The 18430-nt window shown below is 48.2% G+C and overlaps 1 protein-coding gene across 2 annotated transcripts in view; it reads left to right on the top strand.

The window, feature by feature from the left end:
* POC1A (POC1 centriolar protein A) overlaps nucleotides 1-18430 on the top strand; it is a 73526-nt gene that overhangs the window by 5608 nt on the left and 49488 nt on the right. The window contains exon 1 of one of the 2 annotated variants that reach the window (XM_041425770.1): nucleotides 13648-14184. The exons of the other annotated variant lie outside the window; for it this stretch is intronic. Coding sequence (XP_041281704.1) covers nucleotides 13735-14184 — 450 coding nt within the window. The 5' untranslated portion in view covers nucleotides 13648-13734. Of the gene's footprint in view, nucleotides 1-13647; nucleotides 14185-18430 lie in introns of those variants that run through there. 2 annotated transcript variants of the gene reach the window in all.

The following is an 18430-nucleotide window of genomic DNA, read 5'->3' on the forward strand; positions in this document are numbered from 1 at the left end:
TGGGGTGTCTGAGAAGGGGACAGCCACCATTTCAACCACAAAACAGGAGCCAGCAGTTCTAACGAGCGAAGATGTGCAAACCCTCTGGATCTTTGTGCTCTCTAGTGCTGAAATCCAGAAGGATCTTCAGGGCTTGTGTAGCACCTGGCTTTGCACTTTGGTTGGAAGAGGTAGAGAGGAGGCTGGTGCTTAGCACAGCAAACAGCTCTGCTGTTCTTTGGAGGGTGTCATGGGTGCAAGCTGTGAGTTCACTTGAGAGCCTCTGCGGCCATGGATTGCTCTGTGAGACCTGTGCTCTGTCCTTCTGTCTTGGAAAGGTGCTAATGTTTCCTGTGTTTATTTCAGCTTCGTTCCCAAAACTGCCTGCCTCCTCCACAGTAAAAACTCTGTCAGGATTATTTACCATGAAGAACACTGAGATTTTGAGCAAGTAATTGAAATTTAAAGCTCTAATTACAAGAGCAAATAAACTAGAGATGCTTCCTAAGCTCATATTTCAATTAGAAGAAGTGATTTCAGTGCATCCTTCCCAAAGTCCTGGCACTGTCTCTTGGGTTTGATAGCCAGTGACCCAGTTTTTATGGAATGATCTCACTGTAGTGCAGTCCCTCACTCAGCTGCACTTGGACCCAGTGCATGTCTACAGTGATGGTGCATATATTGTGAATTTGATTGCTCTGCTTTTCAAAGTTTCCTTGGGTGAAAATACTGTTTTATGTTTACTTGGCAGCTTTTCTCCTTTCTACTTGTCCTGGTTTAATTGTGTCTGTTCCCTGGCGTGCCGTCAGTTGTTCATGTTGGGGAATACAGTGCCTTTGGGGGTGGTGGTGAGCACAAGTGACACCTTAATAAGGGGCCCCAGAGACATGGCTTTAGTACTAAGCTGCCCCCCTCTCCCAACAGTTGTCAGTGCAGGGCTTATTAATCATCCATCTCTCCTCTGAAACACTATTTTTAATGCTTCTGCTCTGTGCTGAGTGCTCAGAAGCTCTGTTAGGTGTTGCTGTTTTTACTGACAGCAGCTGCTTTTTAATTGCTCAGGTAGCAGAAGCAGGACTTGAAAACTCAATCAACATTATCTTGTCTTATCTCCCTGTCAGCAGTGGATTTAAGCAGATCAAGATGTTCATGTGGATCATGTGTAGAGGCAAAACACAACCAGCTGTAGAGGCCAGGGCAGATGACATTTACCTAGACTGCTGTCCCCAGTGCCAGCCATCCATGGCCTTGCCCTCAGTCAGTCTCTGCTCCCTGTTGGCAGATGTGCTCTCCACTGTCATGGACAGCACCAGCTCTCTCTGCCAAGTGAACAGCCTGGCTTTGCCAGCATGACCTCTCCTAGTGTCAGCTGCAGTGTCAGGCCCTTTTCTCCTCTGGTCTTGATGCCCCTTTGCAGCAGCCAGGGCTGTGACTGCCTCTGTGCAAGCTGAGGCAGCCCAAGCAGAGCAGCTGGTATCTCTTAGCTTCTCTCAGAGGAGTTGTGGGAAGAAGTGACTTGCGATAGCACACTCCACCTAGCACAGGGACATGCAGAGGAGAAGAGCAGGGCTGCAGGTGAAGCACAGCCCAGGGATCCAGGGTTCAGCTGTCCATCAGGATTTGGTACAGCTGCTCTGCTGGAGCCTCATGTCTGCCTGCCCTGTCTGTTTTCAATCTCATCACTCTCCTGTGTCATGGATTATGTCAGTGTGGTTTGGGCAGCGGCTTGTGAACAGGCTCTGGGTTGCTGTCACTTCCTCAGGGGAGATGGGGGAGCCTGGTGTGTCTGCTGGCTAAAAGCTTGGCAGGGAGCAGGCTGGGCAAAGCAGTTGCTGCTTGGCATGGTTCTGGCATAACCCCTGGCCTGCTTTTTTGCTTAATGAGCCACCTTAACTGTCATGTTCCTCACGGCAGATGGGGAATCTTCAGGATTAATTAAGGATCATAATTGTGACCTAGTTACCAGACTTGCACTATTGTCACTGGAGCTCTCTGAGCCATCAGGCTGTTTGAGAGAGCTTCTTACCCTTGCCTTCTCTGGTTACTTGCTCTGTGTATCCTTCTGGGACTGACTCTGAGCCCCAGGCAGGATCACATTACATTAATTTCTCTAATAGATCCCTGCTTTACCCTACCTTTAGGGTAGGTAACTCTCTGCTTCCTGCTTGCAGTGCCTCAGTCAGTGTGGGGATTGGATATGCTGACAGACCTTTCACAGGGCTCTCTTTTGGAGCAGGGGAGAGATTGGCTGCAAGATGAGGGAGGATGGTGCTGGAGACAACATCCTGAGACAGTCCAGTGCCATGCTGCCATACCTTAAACCATGGATACTGAAAGGTTATTCCAGGGCCTCTCTTCTCTTGGCTCAAATCTTATTTCTAGCTTGTGCTTCATTGTGGCAAGCCCTTAGGGGTGCTCCCCTTATAAGGAAGCAGTAAGGATGAGCTTGAGAAGTAAACTGAGTTCAAGCTCTTCTAACCCTGCTTTTCACCTGCCAGATTTTCAGGTAGAGCACTGATCCAGCTGGTAATGTCTCAGCCCTGCTTTCCTGTGCTCTACAGACCTGCCACCACCCAGTCCCTCCTTCTGCTGGGAGGGGTTTGCACCGCAGGGATCTTCTTGTTCTCTCCCTCCTGCTGCTGCTGGTTTGGTGGGAGCTTGCCTTGCCCACAGGACTGAGTCCCACACAGCCAGGCCATTGCATGAGCTCCCAGCCTCGTGCACAGGGGCTGCACATGGCCTCTGTACTGCTCACGTGAGGGAGGTTTGTGTTCCTGAAGCTCCCCTCGGTCCCCCATGGAGCTTTAACCAGCCTGGTGTTCTGCTCAGGGTCTGTCCATAGCCCCAGTGAGATCCCAGCAGCTCCTGCTGGTTTTGAGCAGAGGAGCATGAAGAGGCTGTGGAGTGGGACCCTGGGGAAGCAGCACTTTGTCCTCAGAAGCCTGTCTGGAGGGGGGGCTGTCTGGCTTTTCTCCTCTGCCTTGAAAAACATCTCTCATGTTCCAGTGACCTGCTTATTATGTAGGTCAGCATCAACCGGAAAAGATAAACAATTTCAAAAGTAGGAGAAATCCAGCATGAATCCTCCACACAGCAGTTCTTTCCAGAAAAGCAAGGAAAATTTTCCTGGGGGAGATGACAGGCAGCATGGCCTGTTCTTCCACCCACCCAGGGCAGAGCAGTTGGAGAGGGAAAGCTCTGAGGCTGTAGGGATGTGTGATACCCTGAAAGGAAGCACAGTGTGCCATGTGATTGGGGAACAGTGCATTAAGTTAGGCAACAGGAACCTGACTTGAGTGCTTGGGGGTTGTTTGTCCTTTTTTGACTTCCTTGGCCTTGGTTTTGGTAAAGAGGAGGCAGTTTCTGCTGGTCTGCTTGGTCGTGTCTGCACAGCACAGACTGGTGCCATGTTGCTGGAGGACTCGTCCCTGCTGGGACACAGCTGTCCTGCCAGGGTGAAAAGGGGACACAGAACAAGCAAATGCCTTTGGATGCCAAAAGTAAAACTGGGACCTCAACCAAAATTCATCTCAGTGTTGTGCTGGCGCCATTACCCTGGAGCTGCTCCACTATGCTTGTAGCAGAGCTGACACCTTGTGATACCCACTGAGGAAAGAGAAAGTCCTTAGCATAAACTCCTGACTGTAACCTAAGCAAGGGAAAAGTTACTCTGTGCACAAGAGGTTTGGTGAAGTCCAGCTCCACTTGTACTTGCCACTGATGCAGTAAATCTTAGTATCCCTCACTATGCTCACTTCTCTCCCAAATCACCTACTGAGTATCACCTTGGTGGGAGACACTGTGCCCTGGCTAATTCTCTCTTGGGAAAGTGTGTGTGTTCTTGCTGGCCAGCCAGCAGGCAGGTGATCGCTGCAGCTTTTTCTTGGCAGGAGCAGGAATGTAGCTCCCCTCTCTCCCCGCTCACTATGGAATCTCTCTTTCCCTTCAAACGTGTAGAAACACCATATTTTTGAGATAGCTGGGTTTGACAGGAGAAGCTAAAATCACTCAAAGGCTTCACTCATAATCAAGGTGAGGCAACACAATCTCGTAATTGTACAATGAGATTTCAGTATGCTGCATTTTTGGTGATGAAAAGGTGTGTGGGGAGGTGGGTTGTGCAGTGAGCAGACGGCTCTGCCTGCATCTGCCTTGCTGTTTGCTGGGTCCCCTCCCCATTCACCCAGCCTGAAGCTGAGTGTTTGAAGCCTCTCCAGCTGCAGGAGGCTCCTGGCACCACCTCTTGTGCTTGAAGGTGCACTGACTTTTTCCCAGATCACAGGTTCTTGCAGAGCTGCTCACTCTGTTTCAGACACAGCCTCCTGCAGCCTTTGCTCCTTACTTTATACCAGCATCTGCTGTGCTGGCTTGATAAAGCATATCTGTCTGTGACTGGACTGTCCTTCCTCTTCAGTGGCTTGATCTTGGTGGTTTCTGTTTATTATTTGAAGAGCTCTCTGCAGATCCCAGCTCTCCCACTGTCTCACCCAAGGGCAGGCAGTCCTTGCCCCATCACACCATGGTAGTCTGGAGAAGTCAATGCAGGAAGCAACACAGCAATGAAATTTTGAACAGAATGATGTTTTTTCACCTGCAGTAAGAGGACATCTCCCATGCTTTGTGCACTCACATGGAGCAGAGCATTAAGGCAGCAGGCATGTGTCTTAGCTGGAGGCACTGCCAGTGCACTGCACACAGCTTGGAAGTGTCAGTGAAGATGTAGGATTAGGGTACATTCCTAGCACAAGATTTTCTGAGTTAGCAGGGGATGGGTGCCCTGAGGCTGGGATTGTCACACAGGCTTGGTGGGTCCTTGCACAATGAGGCTGCTGTGTGTTGGAGACAGCAGAGGGCTGAAGCTGTCGTGTACTTGTGGTGAGAGTGTTGAGGATGGCTTGTTATCTGTGCTTGGAGGAAGGATTTGATTAGAAACTGTCTCATAAATGTGTGGTTATTGAATGAGTTGCTCCTTTAGTATGCATGAGCCATCTCCACGTACGTGACAAGTGCATCTGTCCTGGGCAGGCAGCTGCTCTAAAGGAAAGCAGATGAGCTTTCCTCATCACAAGCCTTTTCTCATCAAGCTTTTTCTAAATTGCTCCCTGCATGCAGCAATTCTACAACAATATTAAACACAGCAGCAGGGGTGAGTCAAGCAGATCTTGTCAAAGCTGCCCTATTTTTTCTCTTTTTGGTTTTATTATAAATTGAATTCACTGTGCCACAGGGAACAGTGCTGTTCTCAGCATGATTGGTAGCAACAAATAGCCACCCAGGAAAAATATGTATTGTGTGGTAACTGGGAAGAACCTCCTGTTCCCAACATCTCCAGCCTATCTGGGGCTTGTTGCCATGAAATTGTGGAGCTTAACTAAAGGATGATTGGGCTGTGAGAAAATCCTTTTAGCCACTGGTTAGCTGAGCTTGCTTGTGTGTCTCATTGTCTTCAGAAGTTGGTGAGACCATAAATGTAGCAAGATGGAGTGTTCAGCTCAGGTTCTTAAATGGAAAACAAGGCAACCTGGTGTTGGAATCAACAGTGATGCTTTTGTGAGGGAAACTTGGGTGTTACTGTCCAGACATAAACCAGTCCTGAGGTGCTGAAGGCCAGGTATACAGGCAGTCTGTGGTTCTTGCACCTCTTTGGGAAGTGTCTGGTGTTGGTCTGGATAAGAGATGAGGTGAGGTGGCCCTTGGGCTTGACATGGAGACCTTGAGAGCACTCTGCCTGCCCTGGGGCTCTGCATAACTCTCTGTTGCGAGAGCACATCTCCCATTTGCTCAACTTTTCTTTGCTAATATCAAGATAAGTCTGGGTATTGTTCAATGTAGGGTTTTGCCCAAACCATGAACAGCAGTTTAACAGTTACTGCAGCCTCAGATGTTGTAAAACTTGAGGGCAGTGGGTGAGCTGTACTGGAACATAGAGGGTCTTTGAATCAAACACCAGCCTAAGTCTTGGATAATTACCTGGGCTGCTAGCAAGTGGTTGTCCCACCAGTTACTTGTCTTGGAAACTTCAGTTGTCCTGTGGATGAAACAATACTAATTTCAATTAATGTCAAAGTAAAGAAGAAATAAACCACCTTGGCTGTCTGTGTGGCAGTGAGTTCTCTGCAACCGGGGGTTGTTCTTTCCTGCACACCCCCAACTTGCCAATGCTCAGATCTTGGCTTCCACCTCTGGGGTGGTGCAGTGGCCCCAGCACAGACCTGGCCTGCCCAGGGCAGGAATGAGTGAGGAGCACAGCTGGGCCCTGCTGGGCAACAGAGGGAGGACTTGGAGATGACTGTGCACCTCTGGATGCAGGTTGAGGGAGGTAAGGAGGCAAGATGAGGCTGCTGGAACCTCAGTGCAATGGTCTTAGCGTGCCTCTGCTCTTTCTGCAGCCTGCAAAGTACACCCTTGCAGCCTCTGTCTCTGTCCCTGCACAGCCTTGCCCAGACACTGCTGGGTAAAGCAGGCAGGACTTCTTCCCTAGCAGGTGATTTAATTACAACCAGACACAGCCTCAAGGATCACAGGCTCCAGGTAAGCCTCTGACATCTCTGGTTGCTCAGCCCAGTGGAGTGGCACCGTGCAGGGAACTGGTTTCACAGCTCTCTTGTGCTGGGTGAGATCGTGCTGTGGGGGACAAGAAAACAGCCCAGTGTCCCAGCATGAATGAGCCATCCATTCATACCCAGCTTCTCCAGCAGTACCAGGCAGTCCTGCCTGGAGATGGGCTGCAAGGATAAAGGACTGACTCTCCTCTTGTGACAGGAGGGGTGATGCCAGGCAGTTGTGGCTGGCTACTGCTGGTGATAGGAGAAGGAGACTTGGACTCAAGAGCTTCCCTGCACCCTGGGTGTTCAGGGCTGAAGATCCAGTCTCTGGATCATGACTGTCCGAGTGCTTTAGTTTGGAGGTTCAGACTACATCTCTAAGAACTGAGGAGACGAGCCTACAAACAAGAATCTTCTGATTCTCTGCCTTTTCAGATTTGGTTTTGCAATTCTCTTGTGTTTTAAAGGATTTTTGCTAGACTAGGATATGATTTGCTCTTGGCTTCCTTTTCCATTTGTTTCAAGCTGAACTCTGTGAGGGCACAGTGTTGTACTGTGGTTGTGCTGAATGCCTGCCAGAGCCTTTGAACGTGGTGGCCGTGCTTCAGTTCAGTGAGAAGCTCAAAGAACAGTAAAGCTTTTAAAAGTTCCTAAGAGATCTCTGAAACCACAAAGCCATTTGATAGAGAACTTGCCATCCACTGACCAAGAAACAGGCTGTAGCAGACTTGAACTGTGGCAGCCATGAGGAAAAAAACCAAACCAGAAACCAATTATCCAAATACTAAATCCATGAGGGACTCGGTTTCCTTAGGTCTGCTGTTGATGGAGCTCTTTGCATGGCAGAGGAAACAAAATCGCTCACCAAGTAGAAACGAAATGAGTGGAAATAATTTCTGGATTGCTCGTAGCTATTTGCCAGTAGTGTAAGGTAGGAAAAGGTTAAACATTAATTTCTATTTATCTCTTCTGTACTTTTTTTTCACTTATCCAGTGTTAATTCAGTGTAGCAATCTGGAGGGTGGATGGCACACGCGGTGCTGGGGAAAGAGGTGCTTTTGGGTGAGGATATAGTGGGAATGTTCACCTTTGAGGGATATCCTGCCAGGCCAGGGCTGCTGTTGCCAGTTAGGCCAAATGTCACTGAGCTGTTGGGGCGAGGGTTTGGACTTGGCAGCCAGGGTTGCTGTGCTGTGGAGCTGCCCTGCTGCAGCCAGGCCCGTTCTGTGCTGTGTGCCTGGGCAGATGAGAAGGTGAGGACTTAGTCTGTGCTATAACCCCTGCCCTGCGTTTCTCCAAGCCTGTCACTTGTGAGTCACTATTTGTTTATTTACAAAGAGCACACAAATGATATCAATGCAGAGGCAGGCTGTTACAGACACTGCTGTTTGGACATCAGGCTGCGTTTGCAGAGCAGAGGCAGAGCAGTTGCACAATCTGTGTAAGTAGTCAACCATTCCTAAGAAAACCACTCAGATATCTCAGGTTTTCTACCTGATCAATTGCTTGAGCCTGATAACCTGACTCTGCTTGCTTTTACGATGCAGAGGGTTTGATTTTCCTGTTGCAAAGGTGTTTTACCATGTGTGGGCTTTGTGTCATCTTTCCACCTCCTCTACTGCATAAAAGCATTAGGTCAAAAGCTGTAAGAGCTCCACATCCATACAGTTGCATTTCACTTGGGAAGGACAGGGGTTGTATAAAAGATAGGTTCAACTTATTTAATGTGGTTACTCATGATTTTATTTTTTTGGTGTTAAAGCTTCCTCTCCACAATCTGAGCCCAGAACCCCATTGTGAATGCTGGTTTCATCAGCACAGCAGAGACCACAGCTCAGCTCAGGGGCAGAGTTTTGTACTACACTGAACAAGGTATAAGAGCTTATGGTGGGGTTGGCACCAGGAAACTTTACCTTATAATTATGACATCTGGAGGTGATATGAGGGTACCTCTTTATAGTAGCAAGGAAATGTTTCTGTAACTGTGCAAGAAATGTATATTCAGCAGTAACAGTAAAATGATGCTTCTGCTGTTGAGCTTGTAAGATCAAGGCCTCCAGATATGTGGCAGAAAATCTGCTCTAGCATAGTCCTCAGCTAAGATAACAGGCCACAGGTAGGTGCTAGTTGTTTGGCCTAGCTTAAGAGAGCTGGGAATCTCTGTTTATAATTACAGTAAATAAGCACTGATGGAAAATTGTCATCCTCCTCTTCTTTGGGTCATTTTTATCCATGACATCCATGATTGCAACACCAGTGTGATTAATCTAAGATGTCTTTTCATGTGAGGTTAGACCATTTACTTGCACAGTGTTGTAATACTTTACAAACAAGAAGCAGAGCAACCCTGTGCCTGCCCTCCTTGGGAATGGTGGTCTGTCTTTTCAGGCTCACAAGAGACAGAAGGAGGAACTGAACACTCTGGGAAGACACTTTGAGAAATGAGCCTGTGAAATCCCACACTGCCAAATGAGGCTTTGTTTTGCACAAACAACACTGAGACTTGAATACTTCTGTCTTGGCTGACTGTATGAGTCCAGTGAGTCAGAGCAAATGTCCATCCAGCTAGCAGCAGACTCAAAACGAAGATGCTGGTGTGCATTGTGGTCCTGGCAATCCCCTGAACCAGAGGATATGAACCAGGATTAAAAAAAAAAAGAAAAAAATTTGTTAATCATTAAAAGAATAAAACTTCTGGTGAACTCTGCTTTGATGAACTTTTATGAACTTCACAGAACCACTAGGTTGGAAGAGGCCTTCAAGACAAATGTCCTTCATTTTGAGCTGAAACTTGGCAATGAGTTAAACAGTTCTGTGTCATTTGGAAACGAACTTCTGTAAAAGAAAATAGAATATTTGTGTTCAATATCAGCTGCACTTTCCTGCCCTCTGAACTCTAGGATAGCATATCACACTGTCATGAAACTTGCTGGTCTTTAAACTCTCAGTTTAAAAGCCATACAGTTTTGCTTTGGCTGAGTATCCTGTAATGTCAACAGCCTGCATTTCTGACATCTTTTGTCATGGTGTAAGTATTTATGGCAACCATGTTGTGCTAGAGAGATTTTTCCCTGAAGGTCAGGACAGCTGCAGATGAAATAGCTGGTTCCTTACTGTTCTTTACTGTACCTCTGCAATTTCTAATAAAGGTTTGCTGATTAGAATAATTACCTTTGGGATAATTTGACAGAACGAAATACTGCTAACTCTAATTGTTCAATAAGTTGATTTAGCAAGTGAAGTACTTCCCCTTTGCCTTAGGACCTTTTTGGTGCACGTAGGTTTGCACCACTAGGTTTGGACTGCTTAAGCAGGAAAACAAAACTGGATGTTCTTAGCATGAAGTTCTCCTACCCCCTGAAATTGGACACCATATCTCTTCAGTTAACACAAAATACTGAAAATACTTCAGGTTAACACAAATTACTGAAAATAATAAAAATAACAGAAATTAGAAACAACAGGTCTAGCACTTCAGCTCTATAATAGTGTTCAGCCAGTGCCTGCATTTGGCAGAGGTACTGGCTTCTGTGATCAAATCAGCCAGCTTGAACAAGAGCTTGGCCATTCTCCAGCTTTAGTGTGGCACTTTCCTGGGCAGGCAATGCCTTTCTCGTGCTCTTCTCTGGGGAAGTCCCTCACACAGAACAAGTTTCAGTGGATCACTTCCTCATTCTGCTCCTCAGCTTCTGCTTGGCACAGGCTAGAAGTTGCCAGGAGCTTGACAAGTGGGCAGTGGCCATACAGCCCTTGAACTGGAGCCAGCATGAACACAGCTGTGGCAGAGGCTGTAGGGTCTGCTCCCAGCAGCTGAGGTCTGGTCCTTCTGAGCAGTGGTGGTTATTCAAGGGATCAAGCAACCCCTGAGGAGCAGCTGAGTGTGATATTCCCCCTGTTCTCCTCCTGGCTGCTTGGAGCATCCTGAAGCCCAGCAGGTGTTTTCTGTTCAGCTGTGTAGCAGGCTGTACTAGATAAATATCTACATACTCAGCAGACTCAGGAGGGTTTGTGAGTGTCTCTGTTTAGGCTGGTCTGGACTTTGTAATGTTTTGCTGCCCTTCCCAGATGCTTCCTTCTGCACTTAATAAAGTAGGGTATGGCGTCACTTTTGGTTTTGTCTTTGGGAGAGTAAACAAAACAGAGACCAAAAACCAGCTACTTAAAACATATTCCTCTGCTGTAACTGGGAAAAATCTCTCCTCCAGATACAGGCATCCACTGTTTGCATTGCTCATCCTCCTGGCAGGGGTTTTAGGCTTTGTCTGCCTCACTGGGTTCAAGCCTAACCTTTCTGATCTTTCTATTTTTGAAATGCCTGAAATTCTATTGCTTCCTCTCATGAATTCTGGCTCCAGCTGTTTCCCACATCTCCAGAACATGATGAAAATAGAACTCATCAGTGGGTCAAGGTATGGTGCTAGACAAGAATGTGCTTGGTTTTGCCAGGGCTTGGTTTATCTATCAGACACATTGCAGGCCTGGCATTGAGCTGAAAGGCAGGGGCAGAGGAATGTGTCTGGTCTCCAAGAGGGAGTAAGTCCAAAGGAAATGCAGTGGGAAATAAATTATTTTGAGAAGGCCTGAGGTGTTGCAGGAAGGAAATGCAGAGCTGGGTGACTTGCAGTGGGAAATAAATTATTTTGAGAAGGCCTGAGGTGTTGCAGGAGACTCCTATACCTACAGGCTTTTCCTATACCTCAGGATAACACAAAGCAGCACACCCCAAACTCACTACAGCTGTAGCACCTCCCTTTTTTTTTTTTTTTTGCCTTTTCTGTCTTCCTGTGAGAACCAGCATCTATCTTCACCTTTCTGCTTTCACAGGAAAAAACACAACAACTTACTTCCTGAAGGCTGAGTTGGGAGAGGTGGTGCTGTGATCACTGGATGCTGGCTCTTCACCCCAGAGGGTTTGCCCTGCTGCCAACAACTGCATGTTGCTGTTCCTTGTCTTCTGTGAAAGCTTGGTGACCTTGGCCCTTGGAGTAAGCCTAAATTGCTGAGGATTTTCTGGAGATAAAGCTGAAATCAAAAGCTGAATATGGACACTATAAGGGTCAGAACCTGTTAGGAACTGGCTTGTTTTGAATGAACGATTCACATCCATTTGCAAAAGACTGGAGCTAGACAGTGAAATATCCTCTGACCCTCCAATTTTCCAGCTCTTAATACAGTATTAAAGCTCTGTTGCAGCAGCTTGAAGGATTCACAGCTAGATATAAACCATTCCATAGAGGAAATATAGTCATGTTTATACTTCTCCCTTGTGCTGCTGGTGACTCTCCCTCTGTTGACAAGCTCTTCATTCATTGGCACGACCATGACAAGCCTGCTTTTAGCACTGTTTCCAAACTTAGCCAGTGTTTAGAACAGATTGTCAGAGAACAGCAACCTGGCAGTGCTAACAAGGTGAGCTCAGGGGTTGTTCTGGGCTCTCAGCCGTCTGCTGGGTCTCTGTCACTTCAGAAATAGCCTCCCCTCTCACAAAGATCACAGAATGCTGCAGCCAAACTGCCTCACACTGGGCTGCAAGAGACAAGCAGCAGCTCAGAACTGGGTACCAAGACAGGTTGTTAGTATTGATCCTGCTGGCATGAAGACTGTTTACTCCACACAAAGGCTTGCTGCAATGTGTTTCAACAAGGAAAACCCTTTCCCCTTGCTTGGCAGAACTTTCCATAGCCAGTTGAAAGGCTAGTTTGTTACCAAGGAGCTTTGTAAGGTGTTTCTCTAGTGAATCTCAAAAGGTACAGACTGTCAGGGTGTCTCTGCAGGTGTCAGAGGGGTGCATCTGGAAAGGTTTCCAAAGGGGGCACTGGGATGTCCCAGGCTGCAGCTGTCCCTGCTGCTCTTTGGGGAATCACTCCTGGGTGCAGCTGAACATGGCCCAGGCCTCTTCTCCTTGCCCACAGCCCTTCAGGACAACTCTGTGGACTTGCTCAGGAAAAACCCAGGGCTGGTTATCACTTAGTAGAACCATATTGTAACATCTGGGCCAGCCCAAGCTTGAGGTTTCAAACTCCCCTGTCTTCTTAATACCCAGGTTTGGATTTTGGCCAAGACTAAAGTCTTAGTTCTTAGGTATTTTTGTTTTTCAGGCTTGAACTGTTATAATTAACTCTCCTCCTCTGCACTTTTAGCTTCTATGACTCTGTTACAGTCTAGCTTTAAGATGGACCATCTCAAGGAAGGCTACAAGCCAAGAGTGAGCCACAAAAAAAGAACCCCAGCTGCATTGTGCCTGGATGAGGAGCTGGAGGAAAGCTGCCCGTCAGGAAGCTGCCAAGATCTTTGGCCTGTCCAGGGAACTGCTGCTGGCACAGAGAAGAAGGTGTTCACAGCAGCTCCTGCACAGGACACACAGTGTCTGCTCACAGAAAGCCTGTGCTTGCCAAGGTAACACAGCTAATCCCTAACACGTCCCTGCATATGCAGGCCCTGTACACCTGGACAAGCAGCTGCTCCCCCACTTCCCAGCTGTACTGGAGAATGTCTGGAATGCCTCATCTCTGTCACCACTACCCAGCAGCCAGGCCCTGGCTGGCCTCCACCTTTGGCATCAGGGCTGGGCTTTCCCACATTCCCCTGTGCAGTCTAGTGCAGTCCCTTGGGCTGGTCCCCTGGGCTGACCTCTCTCCCTGAGATCCACAAGGACATTTCTGCAGGTGTCAGAGGGGCCCAGCCAGAAAGCTCCCCAAAGAGGGCCCTGGGATGGCCAAGGCTGCAGCCAGCCCAGCTCCTCCCTGGTGAGGACCCACTCCTGGTGCAGCCAGACACAGCCCAGGCCTCTCCCTGCCCACAGCCCCTCAGGACAGCTCTGTGGACACTGCTGGGCTCTGGACTCCCAGCGCTGCTGGCTCTGGGACAGAGAAGTAACAAGTTCCCTTCAGCAGTTTCTGCTCGGGCTGCTCCCCCTGCCAGGACACCACTGACATCAGTGGTGAGATCTGTGCCAGCCATCACTGAGATGTCACCTGCAATGTCCCCACAGCACAGGCACCACAGTGATATGCCAGAACATTCCACTGGAACCCACAGTTAGCCACGGTCAGTTGGCTTTTGCCCACTGACTGGGAGAACGAGGTATGGCTGTGCAGGGTGATGGCCAATGAGGGAAGCTCCAGTCCACCTGTGGGAATAGAAAAGCGAGCTGATTTCCCCAGAAACACCACCCCTTTCTGCTCCAGATGCACTGGGGCAGTGAGCTGACATGGCTGCTCCTGGCCTTCCAGGACAGGGGGGAATTGTACCCTGTGACACTGCCATGCAAGCGATGGAGGATGAGCAGGACGTCTGGTCTTGCAGAGACAGACACAGGACCAAACGAGCTCCTGCTGTTTCCAGTGAGAGCACAGGCAAAGACAATCGATTCTTGCCCCTCTGCTTTCCAGAGAAGCTTTGGAAAATGCTGGAAAGTGACCAGTTTCAGTCCATTTGGTGGAGTGAGGGTGGAAAATGTGTGGCCATCAACAAAGATCTCTTTGAAGTGGAGGTGCTGGGCAGGGGAGTTTGTCAGCGGGTTTTTAACACACAGCACATCAGGAGTGTTATTCGCCAGCTGAACCTCTATGGATTCACCAAAGTGCAGCGGGATTTCCAAAGATCTGCCTCTCTGCCTGAATTTCTATCAGAGGAAGCAGCAACTTCTGCTCACAGCCAGGTACAGCAGCTGCTCTGCACAGCTACTAATGCTTGTGATAATGTGGGGGGAAGAGGGACCTTCACAGCAAATAAGGCCTTGCCATAGAAGAGGTGGGGATGGGAGTGAGTGGTCTGGTTTTCATTCCTTTCTCAGCCTGTGTTCAAGCAGATTTGAGTGAGTCTTTCTGACTAGTGGAAATGCAGATGAGATACATTTCAGTGAGAGCTACTGAGTTTAAACCTGTTTAAGGGACAGACAGACTCAGTGTAATCTGATTTCTCTGAATGTTTTTGCTCTGTGTCTTGCTGGACCAAATCTGGAACCTCCCTGTGGCACCTGCCCAATACCAAGCAGATGTATCCAAGGTTCATGGGATTACCTGCCTGCTCATATCTGCTCTGAAGTTGCAGAGAAATAGTGATGTTTAGCTTTTGAAAACAGTTGTTCTGCTTTAGCCCCCAGGAGGGTAAAACCTCAGTTGTGATGGCTGAACACAATGGCCACATAATGCTTTAGCCTGAGCTTTAAGTTCCATATTTAAGTTCAAAGTCCTTTTCCTTAGCCATGCTCCCCTTCTGCAATTCAGAGTCCTAGTTCTTGTAGCTTGGGTTTTTCCAGTCTTGGAATAGTAGCAACTAACTCTTCTCCTTGTTTTAGATCCTCTACTACTATAACCCCAGCTTCAACAGAGCACATCCCTGGCTGCTGGGAATGTGCAAAAGGAGAGCTGCCCTCAAACAGAGAGCCCTGGGTGCAGCAGGGTTGGATGAAAGACCCCTCCAGAAGCGCAGATGGTCAGTGTGGAGGGACATGCAGGTGTCAGCTGAAGCCCATCCATCTCCACTGGCAGCTGCTCCCATCCTTCTAGAGCCTCCTGGAGCACTATATGATACAAAGTCTGATAGCCACAACCTAATAGAATTCTAATAGAATTGATAATAAACTGTTTGAACAATAAACCTTTCTGGTTGTCCTGTCCTATTTGACCAGTGGAAAACTCTCCTATATTGTTCTGTGTCTTTAATGTCCTACTTGTCCTTTCGTAGCCTCAGCAAGACAGATGTCCCAGTACAAATGTGGCCATATCCTGCTAGCACAGAGGTGCAGGAAAGGCTGAGCTCCTGTTGACACTGGACAGAAAGGAAGACAGGAGCGTCTTTCTCTCTCTGAGGAAAAAATTTGGAAGGGCAAATGACCTGTGCAAGGAAGAAATTGGTTTGGGTGGTGGGCAGTGAGCTCACCACTGTCTAGTTCTGCCTGCTTCAACTGGCTTAGAAATACAAAGAGCCACTACCCCCTCACACAGCTCAGTTCACAGCAGGAATGTCTAGCTTTAGTAATTATAGTCTGTTCAGAGGGGAAAGTGCTGCAGGGGAGATGCTCAGGTGGGTGCCATAGAGTTTATGCTCGTTGGAACAAGGGCTGCTCTGACATGTTGCAAACAGATGCATCCTTCCCTTCAGCATGTAAAGGCAGCAAATGTAGCAGATATTTGGGGCTGTTCTGTGGTCTGCTCTGGCCACACTTACCTGGCATTCCTCTCTGCAGCGTGCCGGAATGGTGTGTGGGAAGGAGAGAAGCCAGCTTTGGGTCTTCAGGAGATGCAAGGCTCCTGAGAGTGTAGAGCTTTAGAAGAAGGACTGGGCAGTTCTGTGCTTGCCTGTGCTGACCAAACTCTCCTGTCAGCAGGAGTTTCTCTAGGAAGGTTGATGTCACCCTGCCCACTCTGCTCTCACCATTGCTGAGTCTCCATCCTTTTAGTTTTTCCCACGTGACACTTTCCAGAGACACCTGATACTGTTCAACAGGGTCTGACTGATACCCTCCTCTAATCTGCAGAGTGGGGATCTGGATTTGTGAAATTCTGGGACGAAGACCTGTTCGATAAGATTAGAGGCTTAAAAGTCAAGGCCAAATGTGATTCAGCCCAGTGATCAATGTTGTTTGGAAAGCAGCCCCATGGGGAGAGGTGAATTCTGAAACATGCTTCCATGGCACTGGTAATAACAACCTGCTTTGTAGGTGAGTGGTGCTGGACCATGCAGTGTTACCTGCCCTGGCCAGGCCAGCCCCAGCACCAGGGTCTGTGTGGCAATGAACCCTGCTGGGTGTGGGTGCTGGATGTGTGCCCCGTGAGCGAGGAATTCCGTGTCCCAAAGGTTTCAGCTTCACTACTGTGAACTCAGCTAGCATTTTCCTAACACCAGTTTTTGTGCACTTTGGGCTGTGGGTTGATGCAATTGTGAGTTCAGCAAAGCCTGAACTCTACTCACCCCTACAGACACCAGCAGAGAAAGTTCAGGGACTGAAAGCAGCCACCTGCCCTTGGTCAGCAACATCAGCACAGCTGAGCCACCTGTGCTGGAGACATTTTAAAGCCAGGTTTTATCTACTTTCCTGTAACAGATTTTAAGATCTTATAGTGGCTTAAGACACTAGAACCGATGTAAGTGGTCAGAGACAACCTTGTAGATGCCAAGAAGCTGCTGGTGGTATTCTGGCTGGATCCAGCTTGAGGTTTTCTCACTCCTGAATCCTTCTCCTCCTTCAGGCTGGTTCTGGAAACTGCAGGCATGTATGAGCTCCCTTTACTTGCTCTCTCTTGGATGGCTAAGAACTGTGTAGCTTCACAGAGGGAGTAGCAGCGTATTCCTCTGGTGCTTCTGCATGCATGCCCTTGTCACCCTTCCCCTCATACGGATGAGCAGTGAGTAGTACAAAACCACTACAAAGACTAGGCAGCAAATAAAATAGGGTATTGCAATTAGCAGGGTGCTTTCTGACTCTCTGCCTAGCAGACACTTCAAGTCTGAAGCAGAAATATTTTCCTCTTAGTGTCCTGAGCAACTGCAGAGTCCAGGCTTTGCAGGCCCTCTGCTTTACAACAGCAAAGACCTTCAGCATGCCGAATGCTGAGGGGAGGGCACCCCGAGCCCTGTCAGCTGTTTCCTGCTGTTGCTGTAATCAGCTCGTGTCACTTTCCTCCCTCTTTTCAAGGTGCTGATAACAAGCACCTGGGGCAGCCAGGTGACCTTTGTCTGAGCTTCCTCTTTAAACTCCCTTGGCTTTTGCTCCATTGCCTTGTTGTTACCCAGCAGTAAAGATCTGTTCTGATAGAAGTAGAGGCTGCTCCTCTTCCCTTTCTCTTCTTATGCAGCATCAAAGCTCTTTGAACAGATTTGCATTTAGGTCAGGACTTACTTGAGTAAAAATTGTTTTTTTTTTTCCTCCTGTCTTTCCCTTAACTCTGTAAGGAATGGTAATAAACACAAAGACAGGTGAGAAAAAGAAATGCGGGCTATAAATAAACAGGTTTGGCACACAGGGGAGGACAAAGTCATTAGTAAGAAAAAAAATAACTGATGTGGCAGCAAGCTACATCTTCAGCTGATGTAAAGCAGCCTCTCCCCATGGAAGCAATGGGACATGTCACTGTCATCAGCTGAGCTGCTTGATGGGTCTGCTCCCTTCTGCGGTGTCTAACCTGTCTGTAGCTGCCCCGTTCCACAGCAGCAGTAAAGGAGGGTGGACCACAACTCTCTGTGCTATGAATCTTCATCTACCTTCTTTGGCTCCTTGTAGCTGTGTGCTTGGGCTGCCTGAGTCCCTGCTGCGCTCTCTGGATGCAAAGTGCCAATACCAAGGTGGCTGTCACACCCCAGATGGTCATTTTGACCTATGCCATAGCATTGCAGGTTTGGCTGCCCAATGCCACTGTCTCCATCTCCAGGATGTATTGGGATGGGACACAAAACAGCAGTGAAGGAGCCATGCTGGGATCGTGGGGATCATGGGGACAGGATGACCTTGTTGTGAGAGTGCTGCTAGCAACTGGGAGACCTGGGTGTGGGTGCTGGTTCCATTTGGTGCGTGCACATTGCATTCACTAACTCTGTGTCTCTTGGAGCTTCCTTTGTAGATGACAAAGTACTTCTTCCCATCACTGGTCTCGTTGAGAACCTCAGCTTTTTCAGAAAAAGTCTCATGGTGGCTTTCTGAAGCTTTGCATGCTGTCCTTTGGAATACTCTTAGAACTGCAAAGGTACAAGTAGAGACTGGTGTGCTCAGCAGTTTAAGTATTAACAGGACACGTGAGAACTGGGGTTTGCCATATAGAATTGGTAAACATTAAGTTTGGTTGCTAAACTTAGACCCACGCACTCTAGAGAGAAATTCAGGGTTTTATGAATTGGGCTTGCAGTCAAAGGTTAACTGTAATTTCATGCAAGAAAAACTCACCTGAATTCTGGGTGTGTCTGATGCT

This window comes from Onychostruthus taczanowskii, unplaced genomic scaffold (assembly GCF_017590055.1).
Source record: "Onychostruthus taczanowskii isolate IOZ18803 unplaced genomic scaffold, ASM1759005v1 scaffold9, whole genome shotgun sequence".
Lineage (NCBI taxonomy): Eukaryota > Metazoa > Chordata > Aves > Passeriformes > Passeridae > Onychostruthus > Onychostruthus taczanowskii.